The sequence below is a fragment of the Pseudonaja textilis genome, chromosome 2, assembly GCF_049901715.1.
Source record: "Pseudonaja textilis isolate UNSWEBS1 chromosome 2, rPseTex1.2, whole genome shotgun sequence".
NCBI classification, from domain to species: Eukaryota; Metazoa; Chordata; class Lepidosauria; order Squamata; family Elapidae; genus Pseudonaja; species Pseudonaja textilis.
The window spans coordinates 165,911,643-165,924,110 of record NC_141991.1 but is presented as its reverse complement, the minus strand read 5'-3'; the positions used below and the strand labels follow the sequence as shown (position 1 = coordinate 165,924,110).

At 45.4% G+C, this 12,468-nt stretch overlaps 1 protein-coding gene across 1 annotated transcript in view; it reads right to left on the bottom strand.

Annotated features, from left to right (window-relative positions):
* The window catches only part of PAX5 (paired box 5), a 234,036-nt gene that overhangs the window by 205,370 nt on the left and 16,198 nt on the right, over nt 1-12,468 (bottom strand). The window contains exon 2 of the mRNA XM_087926350.1: nt 427-592. Coding sequence (XP_087782476.1) covers nt 427-592 — 166 coding nt within the window. The remainder of the gene's footprint in view (nt 1-426; nt 593-12,468) is intronic.

Below are 12,468 nucleotides of genomic sequence, written 5' to 3'. Positions count from 1 at the left end.
CCAAGAAAATGATTTGTACTGCAGTTTGAAACCTCAGTCAAATGTACATTTAAATATTAAAGCCAGAAGTTCATGGACTTCAGTTCATTTACTTGAAAGTAGTCTCAAAGAGGCCAGTAGAATTATTGCTAAATTAGCATGGATTGGATTGCAGAAGGAAAACAAATTTCCTTTCACTTAGCAGTAATTTCCTGCCATTTTTCAGGTGAGTTCAGAGGTTCAGTAGGAAGCTTATGATACATGTTACCGTAATCAAGAATATAACTATAAAGCGTTTTCCAGCCACATTCTTCAACTATTCTTATTATTGTCTTAGTCACCTTTCTGCTAGCTGAACTGCTTCTTAGAATAACTCCAACACACAAACAGCATGCATTATTATTATTCTTTTTAGAATTGGTCTGATTCACTTTGATCTGCTTTTACCTGCCAAGAATTTTGCTGACGCAGCCATGGCTGACTCGCAATTGCCTGGAGATGTCGCAAGGTCGGACACCTTGATGGGCTAGTTCCACAATCCTTTGGCGAACAACGTCAGGCAGCGGCCGACCATTCACAAAAACACCCCCTAATTGATTCACTCCTCCATGTCCTGAAAGATATGGGGGGAAATAAACAAAAAACAAGCAGAGAAAAAAATACATCTTTGTGACTGTTTAGAAAATGCTTTAAAAGGCTTCCTGCAGCTATGGCTTCCCATCTACCATTAAGCACTGAATAACTTCTTCATAAGAGTTTGGGCATTTCTGAAATGCTGGTTATGGTTTATTTGCTCAGAGGACGATGAACAATGTTATTTACTAAAACCTAATTTGACACTGATAGCAATTTTACACTTGTGTAACTCTAATTACTTCAATAATTATCCAGGATTATGTGGCATGAGATTCAGGCCTCCAATTTGGAAAAATAAATCTCTCAAAAGTTATTTTTAGGCCAGCCCGCAACTCATCTGGCACCAAAAAATTACGAATGATAGCTATCAAATTTAAGGTGTAAATCTGAAGCTAAAATTCTTAGCATGCTTGTTTTAATACCATTAAATTCAATCAGATTTACTTACATGTAAATATGTTTACAGTAAATGTGTCGGTCTAACTTTGATGGTAAATAAAGCCAAGCCATGGTCATCTCTGGAGGAAATAGGGCCAAATTTAGAAAGGTGGCTCCATTGATGAGACTTCCAAAAGTAATCTGTTTTTCTTTCAATATCATAGCTCAGTTATTAATGCCTTATATAAATGTCTCTCTGTGTGAAATAACTTCAGATTTACATGTTTTACAATGCCTATGAAAATATTAAGGCACTATAGTGTGTGGCTGAGCAAGACAGGATTATTTTTTCCCTATATGTACATTTTCACTATTTTTTTAATAAGTTGAAACATCTGATATAAAGTGGTTTCCAACTAGATAAATAGTAGCTAACTGGATAAAACCAATAAGCATGAAATACAGTGCCATGGAATAGTGAGAAAATATAATTAACTCTAAATTTGTTCATCAGACAAACTATGATAAAGAAGTAGCAATGTTGAACACAAATAATTGCAAGAGCCAACATTATTGGCAATATTGAATAAAGTAATTTCTCTATTTACAGAAGGCTTGAACTGAACACAATCTACTAACTCTGCATTAAATAAAAATCTAGCTAACTATATCATCCATGTTTATTAAGCCCAACAATGTTACTATTGATAAACCTGACAGGGTCTGTATATATCTTCCAAAACTAATATATAGTGAAAGTCCATTATTACTTGTTAAAGATTAATTTGAATAAGCAAGATTAACTGAAAAATTGTGTTTTGCCCCAAGACCTGAAGTTTAGCAAGTTTTATATTTACTGTTTTGTTTGAATTACTAATATTTTATTTGATCTTTAGAACATTGTCCAAGGAAAGAAGGAAAGAATAGGTAAACCAAAATTAAAAGTATACTTTAGCAGATTGTCAAAAGAATAGAATGTTCAGGTGCTGTTTTATTATCATTAATCATGACTCTGATATTAAGAGAATTATTGTTCAGTGTCTTAAATGCACAGTTTTAAAAATCCCTTAAAATTACAAGGTCTTTGCAAAGGGATAGCAAATTTCAGCTCATAAAAATGCAATCTATAAATATAACCTTTATAGATTTACAACCCCAATTAGAATTGCAGCAATTTAGAAATAAATTTAATTTGTCAGTTAATGTGGACTGTATATTACTCTGATCTGGAAGTGTGCGTAAGTTTCTTCGATGAAACAGTTTGCTGTCAAGGGAATCAACCTAAAGTTATTGAAACTGAGTCAAAACTAGTTGAACAAAGCAAGAAAGTACACACTGTAGTTTTCTAAAGCTAATAGGTTTGCAGCCAATAATACATTGTATTATTGCTTCAATGTATCAAAATACAGTATATTTAAACATAAGGTTAAATAGAATAGGAAGTGGAGGGAGAGGGAGAGAAAGAGAGAAGTATAAAAACAGAGAGAAAATCCATTATATCTTGAGTTAGAACTTCCATTAAAGCTAGGAAATGCTTTAATTCTACAATAATTGCAGTTCCTATACACAATTTCAGTCAGATCTGTTAATAAAAGACAGCAAACAGCTGCTGTACTGCTTAAAACTCAGCCAGTATTTGTGGGGTTTAAGCAGTTTAACATATTGTACAGAACTGTAGCCTAGCTGAATAAATCCGCAAGGCTCTATGCTGTGATTTGCAGAAGCAAATGTAAAAATCGCATTTCCAGAATTGCATATATTAACTTTTATCTTTATGGAAAAATAAGAAAATAAACTAAAGAGCACAAGTGATAGCCAAATTAATGACCAAGTCTAAAAAAGCTGACATTCATACATACTTGATGTGTGTGGTGTGTGTATATCAGAAAGATTGTTGCTCTACCTTCCCAAACTTAGTCAGGTTCCAATAATCAAGGGAGGGAGGGAGGGAGGACAGAAGGATGGAAGGAAGGAAGGAAGTCACTCTAAAGAGAGCAGAAAAGAATGCCAAGGAAATAAAACAATACAAAAATAGAGCTTCCTCTATTTTCTCCTGTGGGCTGAATCTGCAGTTGCGCTGATATTAAATGGTAAAAATGCAAGTAGTGGTAAAAAAAAAGTATATATGCCCTTCCAGAATTTATGTGATTGTGAGCTCCAGATTTACCCTGCTCATCTTTTTGCTGGATAAGTATTTGGAATGGCAAGGGAATTACTAGTTCCAATAAAAAGAAACTCCCATCATCAGTGGGAGTTTTCCCTGTAATCTTTTTCTATTATCACACATAAATTCTCTCTTAGCAGTAGATGTCTTCAGTATTTAAAAGTAACACAGGGAGTGAGAAGAAAGATTTAACAGGCCAAAGCTTCCTTGCTTTTAAGGAAATAGCCCAGCACATAAGAAAGAAGGCTAGAAGCATATGAGATGGGGGGGCATATAGTTTATATTTCAACATGCAAGATAATCCAGTCCAGTTTAATTGCATACAATGAAAATAGTTTCACTTCTATGAACAACTGATTTGTCCTAGAGAGAAAATTAGCTTGAATCCTTGCAAATTTTCAGAAAATAATTAGTTACTCCAAATATTTCCACAGAAGAATCTGTGGGGCATGTGCATTGCACAAGTGCTGCAGTGTGCCATGTGTGTGTGTGTGTGTGTAATATTTTTTTTCCAGGGTGTTAGGTAACATGCTGGTGGTGGACAGCAATTTGTGTTGGACAAATATAGACAGTTCTCTCTAAAATTAATGTTTGTAACTTATGCATCTTTGGGTCATTAAATTGTTATCTAAATAATCTCCAAACCCCAAGACAAGACCTCTGCAGAGGCATTAAAGAGGCCAGTTAATCTTTGAGCCTTAAATTGCTTGAATATACATATATAAATGCTGGTGCTCCTCTTGAAGTGTGAATAACAACTGGAATGCATGTTTGTGAATGAGTGAAAAAACGAACATACATACGTATTCTTCTGACACCTTAATACTCTTCTGCCTGCCTAGTCCAGTTTAGTGAGGAAATTTTTAGACATTTTGATCACCTGCAGAGTATTATCTGAAGTTCATCCTCAAGACTTTCCTGCTGTTATAAAGTTCAGCTGACTCAGCACAAGATAATAGCAAACGAACAGCTTGATCCCTCTACAATAAAATGCCAAATACTTTTCAATTTCTCTATGCATTTCGGTTTTCTCAAAACACAAATATTTGATAGGTGAGCAGAATTTATGTTTCTTGCTGAAATCTGACAGCTCAAAGGTGGTCAATATGGATGTAACTGAGAGTCTGGTTTGGAAACTCAACAACTCTTCCCATTTTGAGCAAACCATCACAAGGTAAGTCAATCTTGTCTCAATCTGATTTTTTTTCCCCAAGTATGCCTTTTCACAAACAAATTGTCAGCACATCAGAAAACGGTGTGCTCAAAAGAATAAAAGTTGGTGAAAGAACTAGCCACGAGAGAAAACTGGCCTTAACTGATGAAGGAGGAGGATCTTGGAGTCTGTTAAAAATGGTTTAAGACTTCTCTTCCGCATTACTGATAACCACCTAACTCTACCCTGCTAAAAGGTGGGGGGGGGATGGGGACACGTCAGTTCCAGCTAATTCTTCAAGTGAGTCCGTTGTCCAAAACACGGCTTTCTTCCTAGAGCAAATCTAGGCAAGGCATTGTGCCGAAAAGATTCATACTGGGGGAAACGGACAGCGGGTGGACGCCCCAGGAAGCTCGCCTAAGATTCTTCTTCTGTGGACAAGATGCTCCTAAAATGGAACATTTATCCAGACCTGATGTTCTGATGCTTTTGATAAGAATAAGAAAAACGTAGGTTTGTTTTCTCTGCAAGATCGAACGCGTGCCGCGGTTGCCTCGGCTTTAACTCGGACCGAGAACGAGACCCCAACCACCACGACCCCGAAGATTGCAAAAGATTGCTTTTGCGCGTGACTTTTAAAGCGGGCGTGTGGCGTGTTTTCTTTACAAGCAGTTTGTTCACAAGCCCTTGTTTAAAAGGCCCAGGTCAAAAGATCCCTTCGCTTCGAGGGAATTATTTAGGAGACAGGCGAAAGGAAAGGCAACCCTTTAAAGACGACCACCACGCTGGGTTTTTAAAGTCAGCCTTTTCTGCGGTAAATTATTTCCTTTAGAGAAGGGGTTAGTTTGTCTAGGGCGTTGCAGACAAGTTTCAGCGCCTCCCGTTTATTTTTAAGTGTTTTCTGACAAGCAATGCAACGTGTGCAATGCTGTACAGTACATGACTACATGCCACGTTTTCATCCTCTACCTTCCACTTTTGGAAAAACAACTTGCTATTTCTCCCCTACCCCCAGAGGGAGGGAGGGAGTGGGGGGAGAGAGGGGGGGAGGGAAGGAGGGAGGGAGAGAGAGAGAGAGAGAGAAGATATTTAAATAACTACCACCAATGCATTGGGGTCAGGGAGGGGGGAGAGAGAGAGAAGTATAAAACTCAGTTTGGATTGGATGCTCTTTCCCCATCTCCCCCCCCACCCCAATTGACAGTACACTTGTACCGGTTTGTTTTTGTTGTCCTTACATTCCTGCAGAAGATACCGATTTATCATTGTTTGGGTTAATGGAGGATCCTTTCCCGCAGCTTCCTCACTCAGCCTCTCTTCAAATTAACAAAGGAATTTCCAGAGGGGGGAGGGAACGGCAGGCAGTAGGAACATTTCTGCCCCCATAATTTAAATATGGAAATGTTGTTTCCCTGCCGTTAGATGCCTCTCATAAAATCCCCAAATCCTTTTTGGTTCTGTTTGGCTTCGGATAAGCATTTCCTACAAATTTCAAATTGGGATAGTGCCACCCAAATAGTACCTTTCCTATGAAGGTGGAACGGTATATACTCGCCAACAGTTTCACATCCGAGTTCTCTATCTTGTGCTTACTCTTGTGTACCCAATGGGGAAGCATGAAATGGTTTCGTAGAGCAAACGATTAGGTAGATAAATAGATAACACAAAAGAACACTTGTCTTCCTTAAAAGCCTGCTGCACGCAAGAGAAATGTGTTTGGTTCTCTCCTAGGTTTCCTTGAAATCTCTGGATCTAATCCAGCATTTAACTCACCGTGAGAAACGATGTCATTTCTCATAACCCTGTGTTAATGAAAAATCTCCTCCAGCCCTCTCAGGCACAGCAAATCCCAAGCAAATATATTATCCATGGCTGCTAACTTAAAACAGCCGAGTCCAAACATATAAGGCTATTTTTAAACACGCCATTACGACTAATTTGTTGTTGCTGTGAGAAGGTGAAGAAGCAGCTTCAGCTCTTCTCATCGTTTGAGAGCCCACGCGCAGGAAACATCAACAGATTACACACTTTTTGGTTTAAGGGCTTCATATACATTCAGGATTATTTCAGAGATTCCTTAGAAGGGCATTCAACTCAGCTGGACTGTGGTAATCCTATCTACTAGCATTAATTTCAAATATTTTTTCCATTTTATATATATATACACACACACTCTTCCGCTCTCTTACAAAGTTCAAGTCGCCCAGTTGGAATATGTGTGTGTGTGTGTATAGACACACACACTAATACACACACACACATAATATATATTCCAGTTGGGCGACTTGAACTTTGTAAGAGAGCGAAAGCCAGAGAAAGAGCTGCAACGGGTAGACAGAATCAAAATATATGGAAGAGAAATAAAATCTATTGAATGAGAAGAGAAAGAAAATGCAGAGGATATAGGGAAGTACTAAGTAGGCAGCTGTATAAATGTAGGTCCATTTGAAATCGGTGCGACTTACGCGCCGACACTTTTAAGTGAGAAGCGCCTGCAACATAACTGGATCCCTTTTTTGCTCTTGTCCGGGGTCTCTCTTCTTGCTCTAATAATAATTGGGCTGGAGATATTTTTAAGGCCGCCAGGTCCTAGAACCCGCGAATGAGTTCTTTAAAAATTAAATCAGTGTAAACCCACTTTGGTCGAAGAGCCCCAGATGGGTGGAGAAGGAGTTACAGCGCACGTTTAGTTCAAACCCTCCCATGGAAATCAACGGAGAGCTTCGCAATGGTCTCCCTTCAACCGGATCGCGTCCTCAATAATAACGTTGCATTAGCTTAAAGGTGTATCGTGGTTTGCACGGGAAGGGAGCGAGCGGGGCCGTTTTAGGTTTAGTTTCTTTTTGCTTGGGGTTGGTTTTAAACTCCTTCGAAATCGCCAGGGGAATAAAAAGCCGTAGTTGGAGGAGGTTGCCAACTGCCAGCGCGGCCGGCTCCAACCTCCTGAGCTAGCTCGGAGAAGCCGATCCGATGCCGCTGTGCTTCTCTCCAGCGATGCCCAAAAGTGTCTCAGCTCCAGCAGCCTTCCCTCCTCCCTCTCTTCCTTCCTCCCTCCCTCCCTCTCTCTTTCTCTCTCTCCCTCCCACTTCAATAAACAAACACTCTGGGCTGCTGGGGCGGGGGGGGGAGCGCGGCTAAGACACGGCGGCAGCTTGGTGCAGAAAGCCAGAGAGAGAGAGAGAGAGAGAGGGGGAAAAAACCACGGAACCAGCCGCCTCTACTTACTATGCATCGCTGCAAACGGGTCGTGCTTACAGTGTATCTCCATCTGGGCTGGCGATCCAGGCTGCTCGAGGCAAGCTGAGCCGGGGGACGGGAAGGTGTGGATGGAAAAAAAAAAATTGTTTTCGCTTTCAGAGCAGCTTAAGTTACACTCCTTAGCACCACTTTTGTGTTGCCCGGGGGATTGAGCGCTTTATTTACAAGTGTTGCTTGCAATAATGTTGTTTCTTTAAAAAAAAAATAAACGCACAATAATAATAATAATATTAATAGTAATAATAATAATTTAAAAAAGAAAAAAGAAAAGCCCGAAAGACACGCCGGGACTTCAGAGACAAGATCTCTCTCTCCAAGCACAAGAGCCAAAGAACCACAGAAATCCTCGGGGAAGTTATTCCTTTCATACGGAAGGGGCTTGAGGGGGGGGGACTCGGGTTCTCCGGACGCCACCGGCGAGGCTGGATTGCTTGAATCTTCGTCGTCGTCTTCGTCGTCCCTTCCCTCCCCCCCCTTTCCCCCTTCCGAGGTGGACAGTCTCCCACCGCAAAAGGTTGTCTCCGGTTAGTTTCTCTGCCTGGGGACGAGCAGCGGCGCCTTTATTTCCCCCGCCTCCAGAAGGAGAGGGCCATGGATCCGGTCTTGCGGTCGGAGGGAAGACACCCTCCCCGGGAAGGGCCCAGCCAAAGGAAATCTTCCACGGCGAAGCAAGAGAAGGCAGGCAGGGACCGAGCACCTGCCAAGCAGCTATTGCCAAGCTTTATCCCGGGTGTTGCAGGTGGGTGGGTGGGTGGGTGGGTGTTTGGGGGAGAGAGGTGTCACTTTTCAGCATTCATCCATCCATCCACCCATCTTTCTTTTTTCCCTTCTTTTTTTCTTGCTTTCGGAAGATAATCAGAGCGGCGTCTCCGGCGAAGGCAAGGCTAGCTAGGGGGACGAGGAAGGTGCCCTGGGTCAGTCTTTGTTTGAGGAGCGGCGGTGGTTTGCCGGGCATGTGCGGCTGCCCCCCACCACACACACACACACATACACTCCTCCTTTTCTCCTCTTTCGCAGTCTCTTTTTCTTTGCCCGGCTTGCAGTCCCGACCGGAGGGAGGCGATCAGCTGAGGCCGAGCCTCAGAAGAGAGTCGAAGAGACGGGCTGCTTTACCGGAGTGGAGGCGGGCTGTGGGGTAACCGCCTCCCGACCCGGAGGGGGGTCCCAAGTCTGGAAGAAGAAGAAGAGGAGGAAGAAGAAAGGGAGGCAAAGTCCGTTTGGCTCCGCCACCTCCGCTCCGTTTGCTAGAAGTCGGGTGGCAGAAGAAGTTGGCGGGAAGTTGCGCTTGGAGAGACGCCAAAGGAGACGAGGAGGAAGCAGCGGCGGCGGCGGCGGCGGCGGCAGCAGCAGCACAAGCGTGCCAGCGGCATCCCCGCCGCGCGAGAGAGAAGAGCGCGAAGGAGGGAGAGAGGCGTGTTTTGCTTGTGGCGCGCGCCACGCTTTCTACCTCACGCGCCTTTCCGCTCGCGCTTAAAGTTTGCCCCTCTCTCTCTCTCTCTCTCCCTCCCTCCCTCCTCAGGCAGCCAGGGCTGCGCTCCCCCCCCGCTGCCCCAGCAGCGCGCGCGCGCGTGCGCCTGCGCGCCCCGACCTCGCCTCGCGGAGGGTCCGCTTCCCTCAGCCCGGCTGCGGAAAAGAGGGGAGCAGGTAGAACCGGCCGGCTCCGAGTGGTCTCTATGTGTGGGTGTGGGTATGTGCGTGCGTGCGTGCGTGTGCGCATCTGCCTCCACCTGGCCGGCTAACGCGTGAGGGAGGTGGCGCCAAATTAACCTTCCCCCCGCCACCACCACCACTCCTTTCCCCTGAGCGGGAGGGCATACGGGCGCGCGCGTGCGGTCTCCCACTCGTGCGCGCACGCGCGCGCGCACACACACACACACACACACACACACACACACCTGGGCACTCAATGCCCCAGGCGCCTCTCGAATCTCTCAGAGTCCCTCGGGGGAGAAGCGGGGGCTCCTTTTGGTTCCCTCGCGCCTCGGCCGCCGTCGCCGTCCGCGGTGGGTCAGCCTAAGGCGCCTTCTTCCCAGAGGAGAAAGGCGCTCGCCGGGAAACGGCTTTCAGGACCGGCGGCGTGTGGACAGCGGCTGCGGGAGTGGCGGCGGGGGGGGGGTGGGGTTGTGCGGTTTCCTTTAGGCCCCGGGATGGAACAGGAAGGCCGGCGGAGAGGAGAGCCGCGGCCGGCCAGCCGACCGACCGTTTTGCCTCCGGGCTGACCCGTCACTCAGTGCTCGGGCTTCCAATCAGAAAAGTAAAGTTACGAGCCCGCGCGCATTGGCTGCGGGGCTTGGGGAAGACCGGGGAGAGGGCGAGCGGAGGAGGCGGCCCCTGATTAGCCAGCGGCGGAGCAATCAGGAAGGGCGGCAGGCGGAGCCCGCGAGCGGGGAAGGAGGATTCATTGACAAACTTAGAGGGATCGCGGCTCGTGCAGCGGGGGTGCGCTTGAACTGGCGCGCGCGTGCACCGAAACCCTATCCTGTCGGTTCCTAAGGAATGAGTGAGTGGAGGGGGTTGCGTGTGGGTGGGAGGGAGGGAAGAGGGAAACGCACCGGCATGGGTTGTGCACCGAGCAATAAAGACAATGACAGCCCTGCTTTTTTTATGCTATACGCGGGGGGAGGGGGAGGCAAAAAAAAAAAAAAGCGGCCGGGGAGGGGGACTTATTCCCAAGTGGCCGTGCTGAGGATTGCAACCCTGAAGCGGGATGCCACGCGTGTTCACTTGGAAGTAAGTGTCACTGGGTATATAACAGACCGAATCCTCCGAAGAGGACGGTTTCTCGAGGCAACCCTGGGAACGGGCAGACAAATAGTAGGAAGTGGTGTGTAATTCAAAAGGGGGGAACGCTCCGTCTGGTTGAGAAGCTGGAGAAGGGTATGTCGGTAGCGATAACAACGCCCTCGCTTGCTCGGGATCACACCGGGGGAAATGCGTGAGGGAGCCTTGCGTTTAGTTACTCAGAGCCACGTACTTTCCACGCGAACGGCTCCCCTGGAGGAACCTGGTCCTCTTTCACCACCCCTACCACCCTCCTTATCCCACGTGCCCAACACAAAGCTGTCCGTTAACCTTTTACTGCTGTTCAACAGTAGTAAGTCAACAAGGGTAGAACAACCGTGATTAACGTTAACATAGCACAGGTGAATCTGGCCTTAGAAACCGACCCCCGCCGCTAGGCTGCCCGCCTGCAGAAGAATGTGCCGTGACTGGTGGGCTGTCGGGGGGGGGTATAGGATCCTATGCCTGGGATCCTGTGCGCTTCGAGTGAAGACGGTGAGGCGGCGCTCGGAGGGAAGCCCCGTCGCGTTTTAAACCCGGCAAGCGCACGTGTGAACGGAGAGGCCCTGCCTGCCTTCGAGAGTGTTGTTGTTGTTGTTGCTGCTGCTTTTTTAATTTTTTTTTAAACCGGGAGATGAAGAGCTTCACTCTCGACTCGCTTTGGGTTTGGGTTTCTTCCGTTCCCAAGAAAGAGCGACGCCTGTGAAGCTTCTGGTGGGCCCTGGAGGATGCAGAGAGTTCTAAGGGAAGAATTGGGACACGGGCTTTGGGGTCTTTGAAGTGGTTTACTTTATGCCAGGGCTGGGAAGTTCTTTAGCTCGCCGACGTTTACCGCCAAGACCACCAAGACCACACGCTTCGTTGTTTGCAGCTTGACGCACCCGACCTCCTTGATTTTTGGCCTGGACTTGCTCTCAACTAGCCAGAAAACCTCATTTCCAGGCTGCTCCCGCCGCGGAAGTGGCGCGCGCGGAGGCAGAGGGGACGATCTAAATGCCCAGGATAACAGGGACGGGCGCGTAAGAATCGTCTCTTGACTCTGGTTACTGAATTCCTACCCCTCAAATAATGAGAGTTGCATTCCGATTTTCCAACCCCCACCCCGGTTTGTTTTTTTTTACATTCTGCTTTTCAGTACAAATATACATATATATAAAGATGGGGACCAAATCATTTGGGGGAATTTTACAAGCGGGAGCGAAGGGCTCCTTTTATATAAAGTAGGCCTCAAAATGAAGGACGAGATTAAGTATATGAAATAGAAGGAATGGTCCTTCCACGGACTAGGCTGTTTTTTGTTTTTTGTTTTGTTTTTTTAGAACCATTCTCCAGGCCAAATTCTATTCTAAAATGTTTCTTTTCTCTCTTTTTTTTTTTCCAGCCTTCCTAAAACAGATAAACACAACCAGAGACACTTTCTGCTACAGGACAGAGGCGAATATCTTTACTTCTGGATCACCACAGATCGTGGAAGATGTGAGCAGCTTTCCTTAACAGTTTGCTCCTATTATTAACCTCTGCACTGGTCCATGTATGCTCTCGGATATGCATGTGTGTGTGTGTGTGTGCGCCCCTATGAAGCCAAACGAAGAATGTTTGCCTTCAAGAGGGCTGGCATCTCGGAGACGTGGTGCTCTGGGCAAGAAATAAGTCTACTTGCAAGCCAAAAGCAACAGTTTCTCTTTCTATAACATCAGAATATGGCTTCGGGATCGAAGTTTTTTGAACGAATCGACTTCCAATGAGAGGGGCTTTAGATAAAAGCAGGGTTAGGCTTATGTACATAAATACATACATTTGATTTTTTAAAAGCGGCTGACATTGTCATGAGAAGAACGTGAATACAATTCAAAGCAGAGATTTTTTTTTCCAGCTGTAACTAAAACAATTACAGAACTATGATTTAATAGTCCATCTAGAGAGAAATCCTGCTAGTCACGTGATTCCAAAAATCACAGGGGTTCGCGCCTATATCCCTGTCACGTGTCCACCTTATTCTACCTTATATAGAATATTGGTATGAGCACTATTTATCTGGAAGGTGTGCTTCCTTTGTGCTCGCGCATTTACACAAGCCTTGAAACAATCAAGTGCCAATACTGTGTGGAATAACACCATA